At 46.4% G+C, this 26,100-nt stretch overlaps 5 protein-coding genes across 7 annotated transcripts in view; all 5 read right to left on the bottom strand.

The window, feature by feature from the left end:
- LOC310701038 (uncharacterized protein) overlaps positions 1–11,421 on the bottom strand; it is a 165,037-nt gene extending 153,616 nt beyond the window's left edge. The window contains exon 1 of the mRNA XM_083491037.1: positions 9,969–11,421. Within this exon, the coding sequence (XP_083347163.1) occupies positions 9,969–10,130 (162 nt within the window). The 5' untranslated portion in view covers positions 10,131–11,421. The remainder of the gene's footprint in view (positions 1–9,968) is intronic.
- The window catches only part of LOC310701060 (uncharacterized protein), a 31,500-nt gene extending 12,527 nt beyond the window's left edge, over positions 1–18,973 (bottom strand). Inside the window, exon 1 of the mRNA XM_083491184.1 lies at positions 18,890–18,973. The gene's annotated coding sequence lies outside the window, so the exon portion shown is untranslated. The remainder of the gene's footprint in view (positions 1–18,889) is intronic.
- LOC310701150 (uncharacterized protein) overlaps positions 1–26,100 on the bottom strand; it is a 105,258-nt gene that overhangs the window by 61,602 nt on the left and 17,556 nt on the right. The window lies entirely within an intron of this gene.
- Positions 839–11,803, bottom strand: LOC310701220 (uncharacterized protein). Of its 3 annotated transcripts, none has more exons than XM_083491763.1 (4): positions 11,428–11,803; positions 7,183–7,563; positions 6,605–6,791; positions 839–4,889 (listed from the first exon to the last, which is right to left on the bottom strand). In XM_083491763.1, the coding sequence occupies exons 2-4, from the start codon at positions 7,546–7,548 to the stop codon at positions 3,187–3,189; spliced, it is 2,256 nt and encodes a 751-aa protein (XP_083347889.1). In that variant the 5' UTR covers positions 7,549–7,563; positions 11,428–11,803; the 3' UTR covers positions 839–3,186. The 3 variants fall into 3 exon arrangements, with proteins under 3 accessions (XP_083347889.1, XP_083347891.1, XP_083347890.1); XM_083491765.1 differs by lacking the exon at positions 11,428–11,803 and adding an exon at positions 9,983–10,098; XM_083491764.1 differs by lacking the exon at positions 11,428–11,803 and adding an exon at positions 9,316–10,062.
- On the bottom strand, positions 12,826–24,138 carry LOC310701101 (uncharacterized protein). Its single transcript, XM_083491365.1, has 4 exons — positions 24,013–24,138; positions 21,499–21,879; positions 19,005–19,191; positions 12,826–17,254 (listed from the first exon to the last, which is right to left on the bottom strand). Exons 2-4 carry the CDS (start codon positions 21,862–21,864, stop codon positions 14,709–14,711), a joined length of 3,099 nt encoding a protein of 1,032 aa, XP_083347491.1. The 5' UTR covers positions 21,865–21,879; positions 24,013–24,138; the 3' UTR covers positions 12,826–14,708.

Genomic DNA, 26,100 nt, shown 5'->3' with positions numbered 1-26,100 from the left:
TCTCCTTGTGATCCGATGTGCAGTCACTGGTTTCCTCATCAGTAAATCTTTTCAGAAAGCTGGGACGATGCCACCCTGCAGCCACAGCTGTCAATTTTCAGATTTGAAAATAAGGGATCAGCAGACTCGGAAAAAAAGGATCAGCAGCCTCACCTCTCCTGGGGACAGTCTACAGGATATCTAACAATCCGGGATAGCAGCGGGAAATGGCTCTGGAATAAGGGAATTTCCCGCAAAAAAAAAGGGGGGGGGGAAGGTTGACAGCTATGCCTGCAGCCCGAATGGGTAGCTGGAGGCGGCAGTCCAGTTCCCAGCTCTGCTGGTTGGGATCATGCAATCACTTAGCTCCAGGAACCGACCTTTCCAAACCCTCCAACATTTCTCTGATGAAAATAGGAACATCCCATTCCATAAATATAATTTTCATATTTATATACCGCACATCTTATTACGTTGCCCCAGCCACTCTGGGAAGTTTCCAACATATATAAAAAACATAATAAAACATTAAACATTTTCAAACGTCCCTATACAGGATTGCCTTCTCAGAGGGCCCGGGGGTCGGATAACTCCATTCCCTCCAGCATTTCTTCAATGAAAATAGGGAGACCCTAAGGAAAAGCGGAATATTCTGGGATCAAATCAGAAACCAGGACAGCTTCTCTAAATCAGGGACATCCCTGGAAAATAGTGGCATTTGGAGGGTTTGTCTTTCCCTGCTTTTTCATTCGCTGCCTCTGGTCTCCTGCATCCATTTAGCAGAGGAGGGGAACAGTTTTGGCCTTCATACTTCTCCACCCCCACCCCCACCCCAATATAACCAAAAACACACACACCATTTTGGAGTGAGGACCCAAAAAATAAAATCATTTTATTATTTTATTACTTATTTTTGCAGTTCAATCTACCGTAGCTATAAATTTTATTGTTTATAGCCAATGGCCACCACAATACAATATGAGCACAAATCACACAGCTGCAAAACAAAATACATTGCATGCTCCAGACCAGGATAAATCTATAGCGTCCAAAATTTATTTTCACGGTTGTTTCAATGGGAAGGATATAGGGCAGCAGAGTCCAGGTGGTGAGGTCCAGATTAGAGTTTCTATCATCCTTGACTGTCTGCCCTGCTGGCTGAAGCTGATGGGAACTGGACAACAACATCTGGGGACATCTCAATGGTTATTCTGTGATATACAGAATCTACAAAGGATTAAGGCACTGATCCAGAAGAGAATGAACTGAGAAGAGGCCCCACTGAATTATCTGAAGTGAAGCAGAGGAAGATCATTATATAATAATAAAAATAATTTATTATTTATACCCCGCCCATCTAGCTGAGTTTCCCCAGCCACTCTGGGCAGCTTCCAATCAAGTGTTAAAAACAGTACAGCATTAAATACTAAAAACTTCCCTAAACAGGGCTGCCTTCAGATGTCTTTTAAACATAGGATAGCTGCTTATTTCCTTCACATCTGAAGGGAGGGTGTTTCACAGGGTGGGCGCCACTACAGAGAAGGCCTGGTTCCCTGTAACCTCACTTCTCGCAATGAGGGAACCACCAGAAGGCCCTCGGCGCTGGATCTCAGTGTCCGGGCTGAACGATGGGGGTGGAGATGCTCCTTCAGGTATACAGGACCAAGGCCGTTTAAGGCTTTAAATGTCAGCACCAACACTTTGAAGTGTGCTCGGAAACGTACTGGGAGCCAATGCAGATCTCTCAGGACCGGTGTTATGTGGTCCCAGTGGCCACTAAATGTTAATAAGCAGAAACCTGTGCAGAAACAGGGACAATACTGCTGATGTGAAAGAAAAATGTTTCATAACAAACTATAAGAGAATTCAAGGGAAAACGTGCCCGTGTTTGAATAAGCAGAAGATTCTACAGTGGTAACTCAGGTTACATACACTTCAGGTTACAGACTCCTCTTCTTCTCAGTTATATGATTATGAAAGTAAAGTTATTTTGAATAGCAAGAGTCTGGCCACTGTATAGTTTGTAAAAAGGAACTATCAACTAGAATAGCTATTTGGCTTCCTAACTGTAAGCTACTCTGTTACTTTGGATATCATAAAAATTCAGAGACAGACTTTAATGTTGTATACAGTGTAAGGCTGGGGAATTGAGAGGTGGGGAGAGCAAGCGGGAGGGAGGGGTAATACACTTTCATTATTTTACAAAGTTTATACGCAAGGTGTTTATGTCAGTGTGACATGGGTAGCTTCTCTTCCTATTCATTTATTAGTTTGCATTGGCAGTGAGAAAGATTGGGGGGCCCAGGGCACAGTTGGTTGCCTTCAGTTGACTGCAGTAAAGGTGGCGGAGGCTGAACCATTTTGAGGACGTGAGTTGCAATTTGAAGAAGACGTGAGTTGCAATTTGACATCATCTGGAGGGGCCACAGGTTACCCAACAGGTCCGTTTTCAGCGCCTTGACCTTCTCCTTGCGCAGCTGCCCTTGGAACTCCTCGTACTGGATGTGCTTTGTCCTGTGGTGCCTCTGCAGGTGGGCCTTCTTCAGGACGGAGAGGGCCTCACCACAAATGAGGCACACGGGCATGCCTTTCTGCTCCACAAAGAAATAGTCGTGTGTCCATCTTTTTTGAAAATGTGGCACTCCAAATCTATCTTCCTCTTCTTGTGGACACATTGATTGTGTCCAGAAACAGACAATTAGGCAGATGGAGCTGTTCTAATATGGGAATCCTATGCTGCCTATAGTCAGCCCTGGTCAGTAATGTGTCTGCAGCTCTTTGAGCCATTGAAGTTTCTGAGCTCTTTTCAAAGGCAGCCCCAGGTAGTGTGTGTTAAAGTAACTCCTACGCAATGTGGCACCAGACTGCTTTCTTTTTTTTTAAATTATCTGTTTGTTTTAAATTCTGTAGCTTAAATTCTCTTGATGCTTCTTTTTTTGAGAAGGGCCTCTTACAGTCACAAAGCAATGATTTCCAGTGCAGCTCCATAACACTGATTGGGCCCTCACACTGCCCCTTTTTGTGTGGGGATTTGGATCCAGAAAAGGAGCAGAAGGGGAAAGGTTAAGCAGAATCCCACCCACCCCCTGCGCCACCCTTAGGTGTGCTCAGTCTTCGCCTGCTTCATGACTCCAGCTTCCACGAGAAGGCAGGATAGAGCTGCAGAAAACAGGAAGTGGTCCTTCAACCGGCCAGGACATCTCACCATCACAGACAGATCCAGTCTCCTGCTGTGGAGTCAAGAGTGGCCCTGGGATGGCAGAGAGAGGAGGGGAAGGGGCCAGGGACAGAAAGAATGGCAGGGCTACAGATGCTCCCTTGGACCCCTCCCCTGACATCAAGGGGAGCTCCTCTTCTGGGGCTGAAAGCATTGGGGTGGTTTGATTTTATCAGTATTGCAAGGAAGCATAGAAGGAAAGGTAAAAAACACCTATGCGGTTTATTAAAGTATCTGAGGTTTTTCCCCTGTGTGAGTTCGTTGATGTATTCTAAGGTATCCATTTTGACTGTAGCTCTTTCCACATTCAATACATTTAAATGGTTTCTCTCCCGTGTGAATTCGTTGGTGTTTTCTAAGTGATCCATTTTGACTGTAGCTCTTTCCACATTCAATACAATTATATGGTTTTTCCCCTGTGTGAGTTCGTTGGTGTATTCTAAGTGATCCACTATCAATGAAACTCTTGCCACATTCCATACATTTAAATGGTTTCTCCCCTGTATGAGTTCGTTGGTGTATTCTAAGTGATCCACTATCACTGAAACTCTTTCCACATTCAATACATTTAAATGCTTTCTCCCCCGTGTGAGTTCGTTGATGTCTTCTAAGATTTTCACTTCTACTGAAGTTCTTTCCACAATCCAAACATTCAAATGGTTTCTCCCCCGTGTGAGTTCGTTGGTGTCTTCTAAGTGTTTCATTTTGACTGTAGCTCTTTCCACATTCAATACAATTATATGGTTTTTCCCCTGTGTGAGTTCGTTGGTGTATTCTAAGTGATCCACTATCAATGAAACTCTTTCCACATTCAATACATTTAAATGGTTTCTCCCCTGTATGAATTCGTCGGTGTACTCTAAGTGCTCCACTTTTGCTGAAACTCTTTCCACATTCAATACATTTAATTGGTTTCTCCCCTGTGTGAGTTTGTTGATGTATTCTAAGGTATCCATTTTCACTGTAGCTCTTTCCACATTCAATACATTTATATGGTTTTTCCCCTGTATGAGTTCGTTGGTGTATTCTAAGGGTTTCACTTGTACTGTAGCTCTTTCCACATTCAATACATTTAAATGGTTTCTCCCCCGTGTGAGTTCGTTGATGTATTCTAAGGTGTCCATATTGACTGAAGCTCTTTCCACATTCAATACAATTATATGGTTTTTCCCCTGTGTGAGTTCGTTGGTGTATTCTAAGTGATCCACTATCACTGAAACTCTTGCCACATTCCATTTAAATGGTTTCTCCCCCGTGTGAGTTCGTTGGTGTATTCTAAGTGATCCACTATCACTGAAGCTCTTTCCACATTCAATACATTTAAATGGTTTCTCCCCTGTGTGAGTTCGTTGATGTATTCTAAGGTATCCATTTTGACTGTAGCTCTTTCCACATTCAATACATTTATATGGTTTCTCCCCTGTGTGAGTTCGTTGATGTCTTCTAAGTGTTTCACTAAGACTGAAGCTCTTTTCACATACAGTACATTTAAATGGTTTCTCCCCCGTGTGAGTTCGTTGGTGTCTTCTAAGTTTTCCACTTTCACTGAAGCTCTTTCCACATTCAAAACATTCAAATGGTTTATCTCCTTTGTGAGTTTGTTGTTGTATCCTCAATTTTTTTGTTTTCCCCCATAATTTCACAGGTGGCTCCATAGAATTCTGACTTTCATCTTCCTCACCTGTTTGGGAGTCTGGGAGGAAAGAGAATCCTGTTAGACTTTCAAGAAAGACAAAAAGGGAACTGAACACCTATCCATCCCAATCTGCACCTTCTCTCGTTGTAACACCTTCATTCTCCACTGTCCTCTCTAGGTTCCAAATTTTTTGCAAAGCTGATGAGACAGTGGCAAGAGCAAAACATGATCACTCTATTCAAACTTAATAAGGCAGCATCATTTTATAATACAGATCTATGCTGAAACTGGTTTGTTAGACACATCTCTATTTTTATTTCTCAAGTGAATGATCTCAGGCTCGAGTAACAGTGTCTCCCATGTGAAATAAGTGAAACTTAAGTGCTACATTTAACTGTAGAAATATTGCAATATATTGGAACCTAAGAAGAGCCTCTGGATCAGGCAAAGGCCCACCTAGTCCAGCATCCTCTTCTCACAGAGGCCAACCAGATGCCTGTGGGAAACCGGCAAACAGGACTGGAGCACAAGAGTCTTCTCTGCCTTCCTGTGCTTTCCAGAAACTAGTATCAAGAAGCATTATTGCCTAGGACCGCGAGGGCAGAGCAGAGACGTCAGTGGACTTTTGACCAGGAAAGCTGGTGCCACTATAAACCTCTGAGTCTCTTTGTTGGCTTTCTGTACTTATGTTGAAATTTGCACCAAGGTTGTACCACAGTATCTCCATGGAAGCTTAGGGACGGACAAAATTACAGGGTGTCAGCTCTGTGAATCTCAAGCCTCTCGTGCCTCCGCTGACAGAGCCTGAGAACGCAAGAGATGTGATTCGGTTGGAAAGTGAAGCAGGGGAGGAGCAGCCAAGCTGCAGCAGGAGCAAAGAACAAAGAGCAGGAAGAGGGGGTGCTGGGGCGGGGCATAGACTGTTAGCTCCAGTTTGAGCTCTGACACAGGGACCCCAGAAATAGCCTGTCCAAAAACTCTTAGGCTCGAGAGAATCTGCGAGAAGAGGGGAAAAGAGAGCGAAAGTGGGGGCTTCTTTGCTGGAGGACTCGGCAACTGCAAGCTGGGATGAACAGGCCGAAGACTGAGCTCCACAGTGATTTATGAGTTTGAGATAATTACTACTGGAGTTGTCTCATGTCTGTGCGGGAGAACCAAGCCTTTACACAGGGGCGCTAAAATCATTATCCCACTCACTCTCACAAACAACCCCAGTCTGTAAGATTGGCAATTTTGCACAATTTGCTTATAATACCAGACGCTCTTGGACTTTATATGCCCAATCCTAAGTGTAGAGCCTCCAGCCCCAGGAATTGTGTATCATGATAACGGGTCCTTTGTCCCTTAACCCCACCAAACTGGGGAGGTGCATGCATCTATTGTGTTTTGATGCTGGTGGAATGTATGATTCTGACCCTGTCTATAAAAAATAAGAGTAATAGAAACAATTTATGTACATTAATTATAAATAATTATGGGAAACATTTCCATCCCACTTCACCCATTTTTCAGGATTGGTGTGCAACATCATTACCATCAATTATTCCTGCCGTGGAAATAACACCTAAGATTTCAAAGCCTGGAGGAAGAAAATCTGCCCCCACTACTTTAGGAAAAGGATTCAAGAAACAAAGAGCTGCTTCGGAGAAGGCCTCACCCCTTCCTTCTTCCTGTTAGGAACTTCCTTCCATTTGTCTCCTCTTCATCTTTTCCTCTTTCTCCCTCCACCATCCATCTATCCCTCTCCCCATCTCCTCTCCCCTGGAACTCACCAGATTTCTCCAAGGGTCCTGGGAGGTAATGCTCAGAGGTTGTGGGGAGGGATGCGGGAGACAGCCTGACCAGGTCAACCGTCCATCTTCCTCCTTCCATCCTGCCCAGGGTTGCAGGTTCAGTCTCAGCTAGGTTTGCAGGTTCAGATTCCTGAGGAGCGCAGAATCCAGAGCAAGTTGCAGCTTCCTGGGAGGGAGGGAAGAAGAAGCCAAGGCTGTCTGAGAGCCCCTGCAGGGATTCTCCTGCCCAAGACATTCCGCTGCCCCTGGAGAAGCCCCAATTGGGCACCCCCTTCCCAAGATCCCCCACCCATTTTCAAACACCTTTGGCAATTTCTTTCACCTGCCTGTCCCACCTCCCTTCCTAAGGCTGGCACGGTATGCACATTAGTGGCCTGAGAGTAGACCCCATAGAACTTAAGAGTTAATCTGCAAAGGACTGCTCTGAATACATGGGTGGCCCTTGCATGGAGAAGGAAGAATATTCACCACCATAGCTAAACAGAACCTCCATGTCTAGAGGCAGTGGACCTGTGACCTCCAGGTGCTGGAAACCCAGGTGAGAGGAGGGCACTTACCTTTCCAAGAAGCCCCTCAGTGTCTGGGAGCAGGGTCTGGTCTGTCCCCCCTGCTCTCCCACTGGGCCTCCGACTGGCATCCGCAGCTCCCCTGAAGGAGAGGACACCATCCCTGGAGTGGGGAAAATTGGGAACCTGTGGGGTTTCCCACCCTGAACGAGGGGGCTGCATCGTCTTCAGGAAATCCTGCTTCTGGGCATCCCAGTGGTGCTCCAGCTGCCCCTCCTCTGCCTCCTGCTTAATTTGACATAAATCTGCCCGAGGCAGAAGATCCCTGATGGTCCCAACTTGGCCGGCAGGAGGTTTCTTTCCTTTGTACTTCAGTCTCTCCCTTTCAATGGGTCTCCTGGGTCTCTGCTCTTCCATTTTTACACCACCCTCCTGGAAAAGAAATAAACACAAAGTAAAATGAAACCCAAGAATAAAAACAAAAGCACATTTTTTAAACACTGGCCAGTTTTTGAAATATATTATTACTCTTTCTATTTCTGATGTTCAGGCTGTGAATAACAATCATTATGTCACCCAAATGACTCCACCCAGGGACGAGGGGAAGTTATCCAAAGACTGGGGGAAACATCAAGGTTTATGGAAGTACAAATAATATTTGGGGGTGGGGGAACCAAGGCAGTGGAAGGAAATCCAAAAACAACCCAGTGAGAGGACTGAGCATGTTCAGTGGACAGGGAATGCTGATCCTGGCTGCAACTTCTAGCATGTTGGAAAAGAAACAACAGATCTTTGTATATGATTAAGGCTGCAACAGACCCACCTAACATTTAAAGTACATGGCTTCACCCAAGAAATCCTGCGAGCTGCAGTTTGTTAGGGGTGTTGAGAACTGTAGCAATAAACTACAGGTCCCGTGGTTCTCTGGGGGAAGCCACGTGCTTTAAATGTATTGTATCCGCACAGCCTAAGAAACAAACTGACAAAATGAATATTGACCAAAAAATCAAACAACCCACTCCAAAATATTTTATATTTGATGGTCACAAACTCTCTTGACTGAAGACATTCTAACTTGCAGTCCATTGGCTGCATATGGTTTGCCAAGCCTCATGGTGTGTCCTGCTAGTCCCTGCCGTTTCCATCTCCTGATCTGATCATAGGATGAAGATCTCTGTCTGTCCTGGAGAGAAAGATGCCTAAGGGGCCCTTAGAGAGATCTTTTAAACTCCAATTTCACCACAAACCAGCACAGTGCTGAAATGGGGTAAAAGGAAAATAAATGATCCCTCTGGCTGCTCTTTAAAGAGGATTTCTAAAGAACGATCAGAAGGGTCTTTTTTCCACAGATCTCCTTGCTAATTCAGCAGGGTTTTCTTGTGCTCTTATTTCTCCTCCACCGCAGAACTGGGGTTGGAAGGTCTAAACATGCTGATTGTGTTTGCAAGACTTGCATGTATGCTAGATGGCATGTCTGGTGAATGTGGGCAGCACCTCTGGCGTGTGTGCATGTGACTTTATGGTCTGCATCTCTTTTCTGTGTGCGCATGCATGTGCATACATTGGCCACAAAGCTCACTGGAATGTGGCCTCCAGAATCAATGCATCTTTAAGCCCATAAATGTTCCTCCTGCTCTATCAGAAAGAACAATCAAATATGAGACTATCAAGAGGAGAGAACTCCTGGATCTACCGAGTTAATGTTCTCAACACCCTATGGACACAAACTGCAATGAGATTTCCCTTTAATTGCTTTGAGATTTTTTCCCTTAAAAATATGAAGCAGTATAGAAATGAAAGGAGCAATAATCTGAACATGAATAGCTAATTTCAATTTTGCCTTCCTCAGTCTTTTACAATACTGTCTTCAACGTATTTATTATCATTAATTCATTTCCATATGCCACACTTCTTAAGAATCCTCCTTTCCTCTGCATTCTCAAAACTGTAACCCACTTCAACCCTCAGCCTTCATCTCAAAACTCTGCTGCCTTACTAAGTTGGAAATAAAACCTTTAATGAAACAGGCTTAAGCCTGTGTCACTTATTTACACGCAGACACAAGAGGTCACTAACTTTGATAGCCTGGGAAAAGATCAGATGCGTTCTCCAGGAAATAGATCTATTAGATGTTTTATTAGCCTTGACAGAACAACAGAACCTCCATGTGTAGGCAGAGTGTACCTTGATGGGAGGAAGGCAAAAGAAGCCATTTCCTTGCTAAATGAATCTGATGGACATCATTGCCACAAGATGCGGTGATGGTGGTGGCAAAGAGAGCTTTCAAAGGGGATCAGACTAATTCCCCAAGGAGGGCGATAGGTTTATCAATGGCACTGGCAGAGGGAGGGGGGCAGGAGTAGTGGCCTGCAAAGGGTGTCAGGGGGCTGCAGGGTGAGAGGGACACCTCCTTGCTGCACTGCTCTTCCATTCCCCCCTGCCTCCCCTTCCCTCTCCCCCATGGGGAGGACCGTGGAAGAGGACGGGGCTCCCTGATGAGGGACAGGGAGAGGGGCGGCAAAAGCCCCACGACGCCGCTGATCATGGGACGACTATATGCATCGTCCATCGCGAAGCAGCAGCTGCCTTGGACCCCTCATTCTGCCCCTTGAGCTCAGGACTGAAGGGAGCAGCTCCCCAGGGTCTCCGGCAGGGTCCGTGCCAGCCTGAGCCAGAGATGTTTGCCCCTGTGCCCTCCTGCAGATGCCCTGCCCCTCAGCTGCGCCCCTTCCCCTTCCTGCCCGGTTGGGGGGCGCCCTGCAGCCTCTGGCTGGACTCGGGGCCTGATCCTGCCAGTCCCACGTGCTCTCCTCCTCCCCCCCCCCCGCCTCCTGCACCTCGGACTCCTCGCTCCGTCCCTGCACCGGAATCCGGCTCCTCTCCGGGGAAACTCGCCAGGCCACGGGCCGCTGCTCCTCCGCTCTCCTCGGCGGGGGACAGGAAAGTGCAGCCGCTCTCGAGTCCCCCTGGCTGGCCCCGTTTCCTGCCTCTCTGGGCATCGGAGCTCGCTGGCTGTGGGTTGGGCCCTGGGAGGCTGCGAGGCTGGATGCGCCCCCTTGCAAGGCGAGGGCTGCGAGACCGCCCTGCTGCTTCCCCTGCCCTCGAATTTGCAGCCCGCTGCTTCTGATCCTGGAGGTTCTGCTCTTAGCTGTCGGGGCAAATGAATTAGCCCTATGAGATCTGGTCCATTCCTAGCTCTGGAGCAGCAGGGAACAAGCTTTTTGCACCCTTCTCTTGGGATGGTCACACGCCGCCATCTGTGTCCCCGTGTACACAAATCACTGAGTTGTCTTATTGTCTTAACTCAGTCAGTAGAGCGTGAGATGCTTTATCTCAAGGTTGGGAGTTCGAGTCCCATGTGAGAAAAAGTGGAAATAAAGTGTAATGTTACCTTGAAATTGTGTACACAATAGTCCGATGGTTTTTAGAGAAACCCGAAAACTTCCCCTTTCTATACCCTTTCGTTGTCATCAAGCAGTTGGTCCCTTACCTTTCCCGCCCCAACCTGGCCACAGTGATCCATGCGACGGTCACCTCCAGGCTTGACTACTGTAATTCGCTCTACGCAGGGCTGCCCTTGAAGCTGTCCCAGAAACTGCAGCGGGTGCAGAATGCTGCAGCCAGGCTCCTCACGGGGTCTCTGCCATGGGAGCATGTTCACCCAGTACTTTTCAAGCTGCACTGGCTCCCGGTGGAGTACAGGGTCAGATTTAAGGTGCTGCTTTTGACCTTTAAAGCCCTTCACGGCCTAGGACCCTCGTACCTACGGGACTGCCTCTCCCAGTATGCTCCACGGAGAGCCTCAAGGTCCATAAATAGCAACACCCTAGTGGTCCTGGGCCCTAAGGAAGTTAGATTGGCTTCAACCAGAGCCAGGGCCTTTTCAACTCTGGCTCCGGCCTGGTGGAACGCTCTGCCTCATGAGACCAGGGCCCTGCAGGATCTGATTTCTTTCCTCAGGGCCGGTAAGACAGAGTCGTTCTGCCTGGCCTTTCGCTTGGAGCCAAATTGATTCCCTCCCTCCCTCTCTTTTTTCTTTTCCTTTCTTTTCCTGCGATGAGGCTACATTTTAATATTTCAATGTTTCAACATTTTAATGTATTTTAATTTTGTTTTTAAGTTGTAATCATTCAACTTGTTTTTATTATTGCTTGTTAGCCGCCCTGAGCCCGGCCTTGGCTGGGGAGTGCGGGGTATTAATAATAATAATAATAATAATAATAATAATAATTCTGTAATAAGTGGGTTTTGTTTGGAAAGCTGTCTCTCAAAATTTATTAGAACATTGGAATGTACCTGGCATTCTATAAGCTCTTCAGTATGTTGCACAAATAAGTCTCCTTGCGATCAGTATGCAGTCCCTGGTTTCCAAATCCTCTACAGGAAATCTTCCTGAAATACCATTTCATGAAGCTGGGACGATGCCACCCAGCTGCCTGAATGCCTAGCAGCTGGAGGAGGCAGTCCAGTTCCCAGCTCTGCTGGCCTAGGTCATGTGATCACTTAGCTCCAGCAACAGGTGCCAGGGCTGGGCTCTGTTATTTTTCCATACCCTCCAACATCTCTCTGATGAAAATAGGGGTGTCCTGTTCCATAATGATAATTTTACTATTTATACCCCACACATCTTATTAGGTTGCCCCAGCCACTCCAGGCAGCTACCAACATATATAAAAACATAAGAAAACATTCTTAAAATTTCCTATACAGGATTATATTCAGACAACTTGGGGGTTGGATAGCCCCATACCCTCTGGCATCAAGTCAGAAACTGACGACAGCTTCTGTAAATCAGGGACATCCCTGGAAGACAGTGGCACTTGGAGGGTCTGTCTTTCCCTGCTTTTTCCTTTGCTGTCTCTGGTCTCCTGCCTCCATTCAGCAGAGGAGGGGGCCTTCATACGGAGAAGGATCGGGGCCAACAGGGCATAGTTGGTGCCTTCAGATGACTGCAGTGAAGGGAGAACCGTTTGGAGGAACAGATTGTTGCAATTCTTGGAAAGGGATGGAAAGAGCACGGCTACATCGTGGTTTGGTTCTTCAGGTACTTGTTGTTCAAGTTGTTCCATGGAATTCCTGATCTGGACCTTGTGTGGGAAATGACACTCTTAGGGTCTTGAAGCAATGCCTTTCAACACAGCTCCATAACATTGATTGCGCCCTCACATTGATTGCTCCTTCTGGTGCGGGGATTTTGATCCAGAGAAGGAGCAGAGGAAGAAAGGTTAAGCAGAATACACCACCCATGTCACCCTTAGGTGTGCTCAATCTTCACCTGCTCCATGACTCCACCTTGCATGAGAAAGAAGGAAGGAGCTCCAGGAAACAGGAAGTGGTCCTTCAACCGGCCAGGACATCTCACCATCACAGACAGGTCTAGTCACCTGCTGGGGAGTCAAGAGTGGGCCAGGGATGGCAGAGGAGGGAAAGGGGCCAGGGACAAAAGGATGGTAGGCTCTAGATGCTCCCTGTCAGCATCGCCCTTGAGCCAGTGCCACCAACTGGACTCATCCACTTCAGCCCCGACTGGGCTAGGCGAGCTGGGTAGCACTTCCAGAGACCACCTTCTGCACAGGAACAGGTCAAAGTGCTGTGGACTCACAGCTTAGAGTTGTGAGCACCAGATTCACTTCCACAAGAAGACAGTCGTCGCACAGCAGAGTATAGCAGAGTATAAACGACTCGGAGAGCAGCTCTGTAGAATATCTTCTTTATTCTATCTACAGCTATAATACACAACTATATACAGAGCTTAATGAGGTCTAAGCATAAATGAATGCTGAACCGCACTGAGTGCCTGCAGCTGCTCTTAGCAGCAACCTTATCTATACACACGATCTCTAACACTCAATCTCTCTCTCTCCAACACACTGACTGACTGACTCTTTGATGTGGTGCTGGAGCAGAATAAGTAGAGAGCAGAACACCGCCCCTCCTCTCTGGAAAATCACCAGACTCATCAGGAGATTCTTGGATATGGGAGGGGTGAAATCTCCTCACTCCCTTGGACCCCTTCCTTGACACCAAGGGGAGCTCCTCTTCTGGGGCTAAAAGCATTGCTGTGGAGGTTTCATTTTTGTCATGATTGCAAGGGAAGAAGGGAAGGTAAAACCACCACCAACCACACACAAACACAAAGAACTGAATGAAAATAGCCCTATCTGAGCGATTAGCTACCGGAGAGCATAATGTGGTGTTTAGTTGTGATGCTCACCTGCCTCCCTGGAGGAGTCTTTTCTTGGGTTCAGGGAGCTGGGGGAGCAACATGATGTTCCCAGGTTACATTTCCTTCTGGTCAGCTATTCCAGCTCTTGTCTCCTCCCCATTTCTTTATGGAGGGGCAAAAGCTATGCACTTTGTATAGATGCAAGTATAACCAAAAAAATAACTCTGCAACCAATCAGAGGGAAACAATGCTGCTGGCACCAATCAAAGGCTAGCCCCCTTCCTCTGCAGGGCGGGGGAGAAGCCAGAAGGGAGGGAGGAGGCGCTGTCAGGAAGAGAAAAAGAGAGAGAAAAATGGTGCAGCCCAAACTATATGAATCAGAACCATGAGGCGATTTCTGGACCTTCCGTGGGCCGGATCCAGAACCCATTCGGGTCAGAACCAGCCCGTGGCCCTTAGATTGCTGACCTCTGTCCAGAGACTTCACAGCCATCTTCACTTCCTAGGAACTCTGGGAACTGTAGTTCTGGGAGGAACCTCTCAGAGGTTTCTGAGCCTCCTCAGCCAACTACAATTAGACATCCTGAGACTACAATTCCCAGAAAAGCTGGACCAAGGCCTTTAGCCACAGCCCTGACCAAATAACGGACCTCTCTCTTCTCTCCCACTCCACCTCTCACATTCACAACAAATCAGTCTCCCACTCCTCAGTCCCTTTCACTCATCTCCCCTAGCCCTAATTCTTTCACATTCCTTTAAAACATTTCTGTGAACTAAGGAACACAAAAAAACACCCTCACTGGTCACCTTCCACGGGTCAAAAGCCAATGCAGAAAATATTTAATAAAAACAGCACAAAACAGGTACACAAGAGCACAGAAAATAGGAGATGAGTTTTAAAAGCAATCCCAAATGAACATTTAACACAGGGACCTTTCATTCAGCTGGAAAATGCTATCTATCAGTAAAAAGCTCTTCAATAGATTATGCAAAGTTCAAGTAAAGAGCGCCTGGAATGCTGATCTACAAGACAAGGGCAGCCCATCATTTTGGCAGTGAAAGGCGGACCTGAAAACTCAACAGATTCAACACACACCTTGAGCATTGCAGATTCACACTCTCTCCCTGTTTATCTAGCAAAAAGTTGAGACTTACTTTGTACATTTAGTATATGTGACCTTCATTACTTTAATACGTATATATGTGTATACAAATTTAAGTAGAAACACTAAAACATCATTCCATGCATTTACAACTGATTTCCCCCTTTATGAGTTTCTTGATGTAAGTAGTGAACCCTGAGTGAAAAACTCCATACATTTATATTGTTTTCCCCATGTGAATTTACTAATGAATATTAAGATCTCCACTCCCTCTGAAGCCCTTTCCCCATTCAATAAACCCGTAGTTTTCATTGTGTGTGTGTTAGCTGATGTCTTCTAAGGTGTTCATTTTTACTGAAGCTTTTTCCACATTCAATACATTTAAATGGTTTCTCCCCCGTGTGAGTTCGTTGATGTATTCTAAGTTTCCGACTTTCACTGAAGCTCTTTCCACATTCAATACATTTAAATGGTTTCTCCCCCGTGTGAGTTCGTTGATGTATTCTAAGTGTCCCACTTTGACTGAAGCTTTTTCCACATTCGATACATTTAAATGGTTTCTCCCCTGTGTGAGTTCGTTGATGTATTCTAAGTGCCCCACTTTGACTGAAGCTCTTTCCACATTCAATACATTTAAATGGTTTCTCCCCAGTGTGAGTTCGTTGATGTATTCTCAGTGCTCCATTCTTACTGAAGCTTTTTCCACATTCGATACATTTAAATGGTTTCTCCCCTGTGTGAGTTCGTTGATGTATTCTAAGTGCCCCACTTTGACTGAAGCTCTTTCCACATGCTGTACATTTAAATGGTTTCTCCCCAGTGTGAGTTCGTTGATGTATTCTCAGTGCTCCATTCTTACTGAAGCTCTTTCCATATTCAATACATTTAAATGGTTTCTCCCCTGTGTGAGTTCGTTGGTGTACTCTAAGTGCTTCATTCTTACCGAAGCTTTTCCCACATTCAATATATTTAAATGGTTTCTCCCCTGTATGAGTTCGTTGGTGTACTCTAAGTGCTTCATTCTTATTGAAGCTTTTTCCACATTCAATACATTTAAATGGTTTCTCCCCTGTGTGAGTTCGTTGGTGTACTCTAAGTGCTTCATTCTTACTGAAGCTTTTTCCACATTCAATACATTTAAATGGTTTCTCCCCTGTGTGAGTTCGTTGGTGTATTCTAAGGACTCCATATTGCCTGAAGCTCTTTCCACATTCAATACATTTAAATGGTTTCTCCCCCGTGTGAGTTCGTTGGTGTACTCTAAGTGCTTCATTCTTACCGAAGCTTTTTCCACATTCAATACATTTAAATGGTTTCTCCCCCGTGTGAGTTCGTTGATGTCTTCTAAGTGCTCCATTCTTACTGAAGCTTTTTCCACATTCAATACATTTAAATGGTTTCTCCCCAGTGTGAGTTCGTTGATGTATTCTAAGTGCCCCACTTTCACTGAAGCTCTTTCCACATTCAATACATTTAAATGGTTTCTCCCCAGTGTGAGTTCGTTGATGTATTCTCAGTGCTCCATTCTTACTGAAGCTCTTTCCACATTCAATACATTTAAATGGTTTCTCACCTGTGTGAGTTCGTTGATGTATTCTAAGTGCTCCACTTTCGCTGAAACTCTTTCCACATTCAATACATTTAAATGGTTTCTCCCCTGTGTGAGTTCGTTGGTGTACTCTAAGTGCTTCATTCTTACTGAAGCTTTTTCCACATTCAATACATTTAAATGGTTTCTCCCCAGTGTGAGTTCGTTGATGTATTCTAAGGACTCCATATTGCCTGAAGCTCTTTCCACATTCAATACATTTAAATGGTTTCTCCCCCGTGTGAGTTCGTTGGTGTACTCTAAGTGCTTCATTCTTATTGAAGCTTTTTCCACATTCAATACATTTAAATGGTTTCTCCCCTGTGTGAGTTCGTTGGTGTACTCTAAGTGCTTCATTCTTACTGAAGCTTTTTCCACATTCAATACATTTAAATGGTTTCTCCCCAGTGTGAGTTCGTTGATGTATTCTAAGTGTCCCACTTTGACTGAAGCTATTTCCACATTCAATACATTTAAATGGTTTCTCCCCTGTGTGAGTTCGTTGATGTCTTCTAAGTGCTCCACTTTCACTGAAGCACTTTCCACATTCAATACATTTAAATGGTTTCTCACCTGTGTGAGTTCGTTGATGTATTCTAAGTTTCTCACTTTCACTGAAGCTTTTTCCACATTCGATACATTTAAATGGTTTCTCCCCTGTGTGAGTTCGTTGATGTATTCTAAGATGTCCACTTTGACTGAAGCTCTTTCCACATTCAATACATTTAAATGGTTTCTCACCTGTGTGAGTTCGTTGATGTATTCTAAGTGCTCCATTCTTACCGAAGCTTTTTCCACATTCAATACATTTAAATGGTTTCTCCCCTGTGTGAGTTCGTTGGTGTACTCTAAGTGCTCCATTCTTATTGAAGCTTTTTCCACATTCAATACATTTAAATGGTTTCTCCCCTGTATGAGTTCGTTGGTGTATTCTAAGGACACCATATTGCCTGAAGCTCTTTCCACATTCAATACATTTAAATGGTTTCTCCCCAGTGTGAGTTCGTTGATGTATTCTAAGGACTCCATATTGACTGAAGCTCTTTCCACATTCAAAACATTCAAATCCTTTCTCCCCCGTATTAGTTCGTTGATATATTCTAAGTTTTCCACTTTCACTGAAGCCCTTTCCACATTCCATACATTCAAATAGTTTCTCTCCTTTGTGAGTTTGTTGTTGTATCCTCAGTTTCTTTCTTCTTCCCAATAAATTCATATGTGGCTCCATAGAATTCTGACTTTCATCTTCCTCACCTGTTTGGGAGTCTGGGAGGAAAGAGAATCCTGTTAGACTTTCAAGAAAGACAAAAAGGGAACTGCACACATGTCAATCCCAGTCTGCACCTTCTCTCATTTTAACACTGTCTCCATTCTCCACTGTCCTCTCTAGGTTTCAAATTTTTAGGAATTAATATGAGATAATGGCAAGAGCAACACATGATCACTCCATTCACACTTGGTAAAGCACCATCATTTTATAATACAGATCTATGGTGGAATTGGCTTTTTAGACACATCTATTTTTACTTTCTGAAGTGAAGAAATGATCTCAGGGTAAAGTAACGGTATCTCCCTTGTGAAATAAATAAAACTTAAGTGCTACATGTAACTGTAAAAATATTGCAATATATTGGAACCTAAGAAGAGCCTGCTGGATCAGGCAAAGGCCCACCTAGTCCAGCATCCTCTTCTCACAGAGGCCAACCAGATGCCTGTGGGAAACCGGCAAGCAGGACTGGAGCACAAGAGTCTTCTCTGCCTTCCTGTGCTTTCCAGAAACTAGTATTAAGAAGCGTTATTGCCTAGGACAGCGAGGGCAGAGCAGAGACGTCAGTCTTATCCTTTTCTTCAAGCTATCCATGTTGCTGGCCATCCCCGTCTCCTGTAGGATGGATTCCATAGATGAACTATGCTTCTGTTTTTTCATCTTTGCAGCCGTTAAAGGCTGATAAATGTATTATGGCCTAAGCTTTTGTGGGCTGCAGTCTGACAAAGTGGACTCTTGACCAGGAAAGCTGGTGCCACTATAAACTTCTGAGTCTCTTTGTTGGCTTTTTGTACTTATGGAATGTGAAGCAGGGGAGGAGCAGCCAAGCTGCAGCAGGAGCAAAGAACAAAGAGCAGGAAGAGGGGGTGCCCTGGGGGGGGGGGGACACAGACCGTCAGCTCCAGTTTGAGGTCTGACACAGAGACCCCGGAAATAGCCTGTCCAAACAATCGGAGGCTCGAGAGAATCTGCGAGAAGAGGGGAAAAGAAAGCGAAAGTGGGGCTTCTTTGCTGGAGGACTCGGCAACTGCAAGCTGGGATGAACAGGCCAAAGACTGAGCTCCACAGTGATTTGTGAGTTTGAGCATTAAGCCTGAGATAATTACTACTGGAGTTGTTTCGCGTCTGTGCGGGAGAACCAAGCCATTACACAGGGGCGCTAAAATTATTATCCCACTCACTCTCACAAACAACCCCAGTCTGTAAGATTTACACAATTTGCTTATAATACCAGACACTCTTGGACTTTATATGCCCAATCCTAAGTGTAGAGCCTCCAGCCACAGGAATTCTGTATCATGATAACGGGTCCTTTGTCCCTGAACCCCACCAGACTGGGGAGGTGCATGAATTTATTGTGTTTTGATGCTGGTGGAATGTATCATTCTGACCCTGTCTATAAAAAAATAAGAGTAATAGAAACAATTTAAATACATTAATCATAAATAATTATGGGAAGCATATCCATCCCCCTTCATCCGTTTTTCAGGATTGTTGTGCAAGATCATTATCATCAATTATTCCCACCGTGGAAATAACAGCTAAGATTTCAAAGCCTGGAGGAAGAAAATCTTTCCCCACTACTTTAGGAAAAGGATTCAAGAAACAAAGAGCTGCTTCGGAGAAGGCCTCACCCCTTCCTTCTTCCTGTCAGGAACTTCCTTCCATTTGTCTCCTCTCCATCTTTTCCTCTTTCTCCCTCCACCATCCATCTATCCCTCTCCCCATCTCCTCTCCCCTGGAACTCACCAGATTTCTCCAAGGGTCCTGGGAGGGAATGCTCAGAGTTTGTGGGGAGGGATGCGGGAGAGAGCCTGACCAGGTCACCCGTCCATCTTCCTCCTTCCATCCTGGCCAGGGTTGCAGGTTCAGTCTCAGCTAGGTTTGCAGGTTCAGCTTCCTGAGGAGTGCAGAATCCAGAGCAAGTTGCAGCTTCCTGGGAGGGAGGGAAGAAGAAGCCAAGGGAGTCTGAGAGCCCCTGCAGGGATTCTCCTGCCCAAGACATTCTACTGCCCCTGGAGAAGCCCCAATTGGGCACCCCCTTCCCAAGGGCACCCCCTTCCCAAGGTGCATTTTCAAACACCTTTGGCAATTCTTTTCACCTGCCTGTCCCACCTCCCTTCCTAAGGCTGGCATGGTATGCACATTAGTGGCCTGAGAGTAGATTCCTGGGAACTTAAAAGTTAATCTGCAAAGGACTGCTCTGAATACATGGGTAGCCCTTGCAGAGAGAAGAAGGAAGCCCCTTGCTTGCATCTGGACCCCTTGGGAGAGGCGGGGGATCCGCCCACTGCTCCCTCTGCCCTCGCTGCCTCTTCCTCTGTCCTCCTGCCCTGCAAACACCCATTGCTCTTGTTTCTCAGGGGAGAGAGGCAGAAAGAGCCTTCAAACCCATCCCTTTCCTCCTCTGCTCCCCCTCCTGTCCTTTTGGGAAACAGGAACTTTGGTCAGGAGTAAACAACTTAGACGGCAAGTTCGCAAGATAAGCACTTTGGAGCACTGCTTGCTCCTACTATGTGTGTGTCTGTGTGTGTTTGGACCTAGAGGACAACATACATGTTTACACCACGTGATTCCTTAAAGAGGGCGATTCTTTAAAACCGAAGGCCATTTCTACGAAATGGAAGACTTCCGAAGGCAGCCTTTTACAGGGAAATTTTTGCTTGTTTTTATATTGTTGGAAGCTACCCAGATGGACAGAGGTAACCCAGTCAGATAGGCAGGAAGAAAATAATAATAATAATAATAATAATAATAATAATAATAATAATAATTGCTTCCTAAGCCTATCCTGGGACGTGGGTGGCACTGTGGGTTAAACCACAGAGCCTAGGACTTGCCGATCAGAAGGTCGGCGGTTTGCATCCCTGTGACGGGGTGAGCTCCCGTTTCTCGGTCCCTGCTCCTGCCAACCTAGCAGTTCAAAAGCACATCAAAGTGCAAGTAGATAAATAGGTACCGCTTTGACAGAAAGGTAAGCAGCGTTCCCGTGCACTGCTCTGGTTCGCAAGAAGCGGCTTAGTCATGCTGGCCACATGACCCGAAAAGTGTACGACGGCTCCCTCGGCCAGTAAAGCGAGATGAGCTCCGCAACCCCAGAGTCGGCCACGACTGGACCTAATGGTCAGGGGTCCTTTACCTTTTTAAGCCTGTCCTGATTGGCATGCTGATCACAGACTCTGTCCAAACAACCCCTTTGAATGCAACAGGGCTTCCTATTTTTACTGCTATCAGTGGGAACAGTCAAACCACGAAGCCACTGATCAACCAGAGTTTCCTGTTTTGACCAAGCAGAGTTTGAAGTTAGCTTAATATCCCAGCTTATTCCAAAGGTGCCAGCTGCAGTTTCCTGGTTTGGGCAAAATGGAAGGTTTGTTAGCTATGGCTCATAAGAGATTGCCTGGTTTCATCACAGTTCACCATCAGGGTTGGCCCAATCGTGAGGTAAGCTGGGACAATTAGGTCAGGAGGCAGATGCAGGGAGAGATGGGACCAGCACATTCCCAGCTCCCCTGTTTGTTAGCCTTGCTGTCAGTGCAGGACCACACCTGGTAAATTTGTGCAACTACCCATTTAGAGTCTTTTTCTTTTGCCCTCTCTCACTAAAGGTTGGGTGGGGGTCCTTCATGGAGTGATGCATTCTGGTTGTGGGGGCCAGGAGACTGCGGTGGTGGCTAGAGTTTTTGGTTTTAATCTTGAGTCAACTTAGGTTGTATCATATCTTTGCTGCAGCAATGCATTAATAACTGTTCCTATTTTTAACCCAGATTTTCAGGCTGTGATTCAGTCACCTGAACCTGACCATTATCCTAATAAATCTTGTAACAACCTTGCAAAATAGGCCAGTGTTATTTAATGCAAGTACACATGGGATCGCTGAGGCTGCAAGACATGCAAAGAGATTTACCTCAGTGGGGAAAAAAGAGCATTTTGGAAATGAAGGCAATTTAGAGGAGGAAAATGAGGATTGGTGGCAGATCACCTCTTCTGACGTAGCTTCTGCTCTGATAAAATTCAGAGTCCCCTGCAGCTGTTTAAGTAAAGTAAGAACATCAGGAGATATGATCGCAAACCTCCCATGTGTAAGAAAGTTTGGTCTAGCAAGCCTTTTAAAAGTGGATTAGAGAGAAAGTGCAGGGAGGAGGAATATTCACCACCATAGCTAAACAGAACCTCCATGTCTAGAGGCAGTGGACCTGTGACCTCCAGGTGCTGGAAACCCAGGTGAGAGGAGGGCACTTACCTTTCCCAGAAGCCCCTCAGTGTCTGGGAGCAGGGTCTGGTCTGTCCCCCCTGCTCTCCCACTGGGCCACCAACTGGCATCTGCAGCTCCCCTGAAGGAGAGGACACCATCCCCAGAGTGGGGAGAACTGGGAGCCTGTGGGGTTTCCCACCCTGAACGAGGGGGCTGCATCGTCTTCAGGAAATCCTGCTTTTGGGCCTCCCAGTGCTGCTGCGGCTGCCCCTCCTCTGGCTCCTGCTTAATCTGACATAAATCTGCCCGAGGCAGAAGATCCCTGATGGTCCCAACTTGGCCGGCAGGAGGTTTCTTTCCTTTGTACTTCAGTCTCTCCCTTTGAATGGGTCTCCTGGGTCCCTGCTCTTCCATTTTTACGCCACCCTGCTGGAAAAGATATAAACACAAAGTAAAATAAAACCCAAGAATAAAAACAAAAGTCCATTTTTTAACCATTTGCCAGTTTTTGAAATATATTATTACTCTTTCTATTTCTAATGTTCAGGCTGTGAATGACAATCATTATGTCACCCAAACGGCTCCACCCAGGGAGGAGGGGAAGTTATCCAACGACTGGGGGAAACATCAAGGTTTATGGAAGTACAAATAATATTTGGGGGTGGGGGAACCAAGGCAGAGGGAGGGAAATCCAAAAACAACCCAGTGAGAGGACTGAGCCTGTTAAGTGGACAGGGAATGCTGATCCTGGCTGCAACTTCTAGCATGTTGGAAAGGCAGCAACAGATCTTTGTATATGAATAAGGCTGTGACAGACCCACCTAACACTTAAAGTACATGGCTTCACCCAAGAAATCCTGCCAGCTGCAGTTTGTTAGGGGTGTTGAGAACTCTAGCAATAAACTACAGGTCCTGTGGTTCTCTGGGGGAAGCCACGTGCTTTAAATGTATGGTATCTGCACAGTCTAAGAAACAAACAGGCAAAAGGAATATTGACCAACAAAATCAAACAACCCACTCCAAAATATTTTATATTTGATGGTCACAAACTCTTTACTGAATATATTCTAACTTGCAGTCCATTGGCTGCATATGGCTTGCCAAGCCTCAGGGTGTGTCCTGCTAGTCCCTGCCGTTTCCATCTCCTGATCTGATCATCGGATGAAGATCTCTGTCTGTCCTGGAGAGAAAGATGCCTAAGGGGCCCTTAGAGAGATCTTTTCAACTCCAATTTCAGCACAAACCAGCACAGTGCTGAAATGGGGCAAAAGGAAAATAAATGATCCCTCTGGCTGCTCTTTAAAGAGGATTTCTAAAGAACAATCTGAAGGGTCTTTTTTCTTAGAACTCAGTTGCTAATTCAGCAGAGTCTTCTTGTTCTCTTATTTTTCCCCACCCAAGAACTGGGGTTGGAAGGCCTAAACATGCTGATTGTGTTTGCAAGACTTGTATGTATGCTAGATGGCATGTCTGGTGAGTTTGTGCAGCACCTCTGGCGTGTGTGCATGTGACTTTATGGTCTGCATCTCTTTTCTGTGTGCGCATGCATGTGCATACGTTGGCCACAAAGCTCACTGGAATGTGGCCTCCAGAATCAATGCAGCTTTAAGCCCATAAATGTTCCTCCTGCTCTATCAGAAAGAAGAATGAAATCTGAGACTATCAAGAGGAGAGAACTCCTGGATCTACAGGGTTAATGTTCTCAACATCCTATGGACACAAATTGCAATAAGATCTCTCTCTAATTATTAATTAGATTTTTTTCTTAAAAATATGAAGCAGTATTGAAATGAAAGGAGTAATAATCTGAACATGAATAGCTAATTTCAATTTCGCCTTCCTCAGTCTTTAACAATACTGTCTTCAATGTTTTTATTATCATTAATTCATTTCCATATGCCACACTTCTTAAGAATCCTCCTTTCCTCTGCATTCTCAAAACTGTCACCCACTTCAACCCTCAGCCTTCATCTGAAAACTCTGAGGAAGGTGGAAATAAAACAATTAATGAAACAGGCTTAAGCTTGTCTCACTTATTCACATGCAGACACAAGAGGTCACTAACAGATGCATTCTCCGGGGAAAAGATCTATCAGCTGTTTTATTAGCCGTGACAGAACAACAGAGCCTCCATGTGTAGGCACAGTGTACCTTGATTTGCGGCAGGCAAACTGCACTGCTCTTCCTCCCCCCCCCCCGCCTCCCCTTCCCTGTCCGCCGTGGGGAGGACCGTGGAAGAGGACGGGGCTCCCTGATGAGGGACAGGGAGAGGGGCGGCAAAAGCCCCAGGTACGCAGCTGATCCATCGGGAAGCAGCAGCTGCCTTGGACCCCTCATTCTGCCCCTTGAGCTCAGGACTGAAGGGAGCAGCTCCCCAGGGTCTCCGGCAGGGTCCGTGCCAGCCTGAGCCAGAGATGTTTGCCCCTGTGCCCTCCTGCAGATGCCCTGCCCCTCAGCTGCGCCCCTTCCCCTTCCTGCCTGGTTGGGGGGGCGCGCCCTGCAGCCTCTGACTCCACTCGAGGCCTGATCCTGCCAGGCGCACGTGCTCTCCCCCTCCTGCACCTCGGACTCCTCGCTCCGTCCCTGCAGCGGAATCCGGCTCCTCTCCGGGGAAACTCGCCAGGCCACGGGCCGCTGCTCCTCCGCTCTCCTCGGCGGGGGACAGGAAAGTGCAGCCGCTCTCGAGTCCCCCTGGCTGGCCCCGTTTCCTGCCTCTCTGGGCATCGGAGCTCGCTGGCTGTGGGTTGGGCCCTGGGAGGCTGCGAGGCTGGATGCGCCCCCTTGCGCTGTCCCTCAAAATTTATTGTATCATTGGAATCTACCTGGCATCTTATAAGATATCCAGAATGTTGCACAAATAAGTCTCCTTGTGATCCGATGTGCAGTCACTGGTTTCCTTATCAGCAAATATTTTCAGAAAATAGAAGCTGGTAAAATCACTTTAGCTCCAGTTCTCTTCCTTTTCATTTATTAGTTTTCATTGGCATTGAGAAAGATCGAGGGGCCCAGGGCATAGTTGGTTTGCCTTCAGTTGACTGCAGTAAAGGTGGTGGAGGCTGAACCATTTTGAGGAAGAGATTGTTGTAATTCTTGGTTTGGTCCTTCAAGTAAAGGTAAAGGTAAAGGGACCCCTGACCATTAGACCCAGTTGTAGACAACTCTGGGGTTGTGGCGCTCATCTCGCTTTACTGGCCGAGGGAGCCGGTGTACAGCTTCCGGGTAATGTGGCCAGCATGTGGCCAGCATTACTAAGCTACTTCTGGTGAACCAGAGCAGCGCACAGAAACGCCGTTTACCTTCCCGCCAGAGCGGTACCTATTTATCTACTTGCACTCTGATGTGCTTTCGAACTGCTAGGTTGGCAGGAGCAGGGACCGAGCAACGGGAGCTCACCCCGTCGCGGGGATTCGAACCGCCGACCTTCTGATCGGCAAGCCCTAGGCTCTGTGGTTTAACCCACAGCACCACCCGCGTCCCTTCAAGTACTTGTTGAAGTACACTTCAAGTAAAGGTACCCCTGCCCGAACGGGCCAGTCTTGACAGACTCTGGGGTTTGTGCGCCCATCTCACTCAAGAGGCCGGGGGCCAGCGCTGTCCGGAGACACTTCCGGGTCACGTGGCCAGCGTGACAAAGCTGCATCTGGCGAGCCAGCGCAGCACACGGAACGCCGTTTACCTTCCCGCTGGTAAGCGCTACCTATTTATCTACTTGCACCCGGGGGTGCTTTCGAACTGCTAGGTTGGCAGGCGCTGGGACCGAGCAGCGGGAGCGCACCCCGCCGCGGGGATTCGAACCGCGACCTTTCGATCGGCAAGCCCTAGGCACTGAGGATTTTACCCACAGCGCCACCCGCGTCCTGTACACTTCAAGTACTTGCTGTTAAAGTTGTTCCATGGAATTCCTGATCTGGATCTTGTGTGGAAATGAATTCTCTCCATCACAGAAATAAGTTTTGAAGCTTTACTGCAGAACAGTCTTAAACAGTCTAACAATAAGATAAGCATGATAAAGTAGCACATTGCAAACAATGTTCAGTCCTTTATGTAATTCAGTCAGCTTTCCTATCCCTGGTCCCAGAGGGAGATCCTAAGCTTCTTCAACATTGCATGACTTATTTGCAACTGCTGCTGCTGCTTCTCCTAGCCATCTCCAGCAAGAACACACTGGCTTCTCAAGTTTAAGCTTCCTTCCGTGAGAGCTCTGCAGCTTATGCCTCCAGCGATGAGTTATGAGGAAAGATCCAGCCTCCTCTGAGGCTTCTGTCAGAGTGGAACCTCTTGCCTAAGTCTAAGAGAAACTTCCCTTTATAGTATTTTTATTACAATGCATTCAAGCACAGCATTATATGTACATTAAACTTATAGCACTTGTTCCTTTCCAAGTAACAATGACACTTACAAACAGGTTGTCACTTTCTTTTATTATGTCTGCTTTGTATGCCAGAATGTTATCTCTCTTTTCCCTCAAATGCTCCAGGCGACCACAGATGAGTGTCTAAAGAGAAACCAAAAGCTCAGAGGAGTTTGGGGGTGGGGTGAAGCCCTGAATATCAGGTTGCCTCCTAGTCCCTGCTATTAGATTTGTACAGTGGTACCCCGCAAGACGAACGCCTCGCGAGACGAAAAACTCGCAAAACGAAAGGTTTTTTC

Source organism: Podarcis liolepis (assembly GCF_965112155.1).
Source record: "Podarcis liolepis genome assembly, chromosome: 2".
NCBI lineage: Eukaryota > Metazoa > Chordata > Lepidosauria > Squamata > Lacertidae > Podarcis > Podarcis liolepis.
This window is presented reverse-complemented; position numbering and strand designations above follow the sequence as displayed.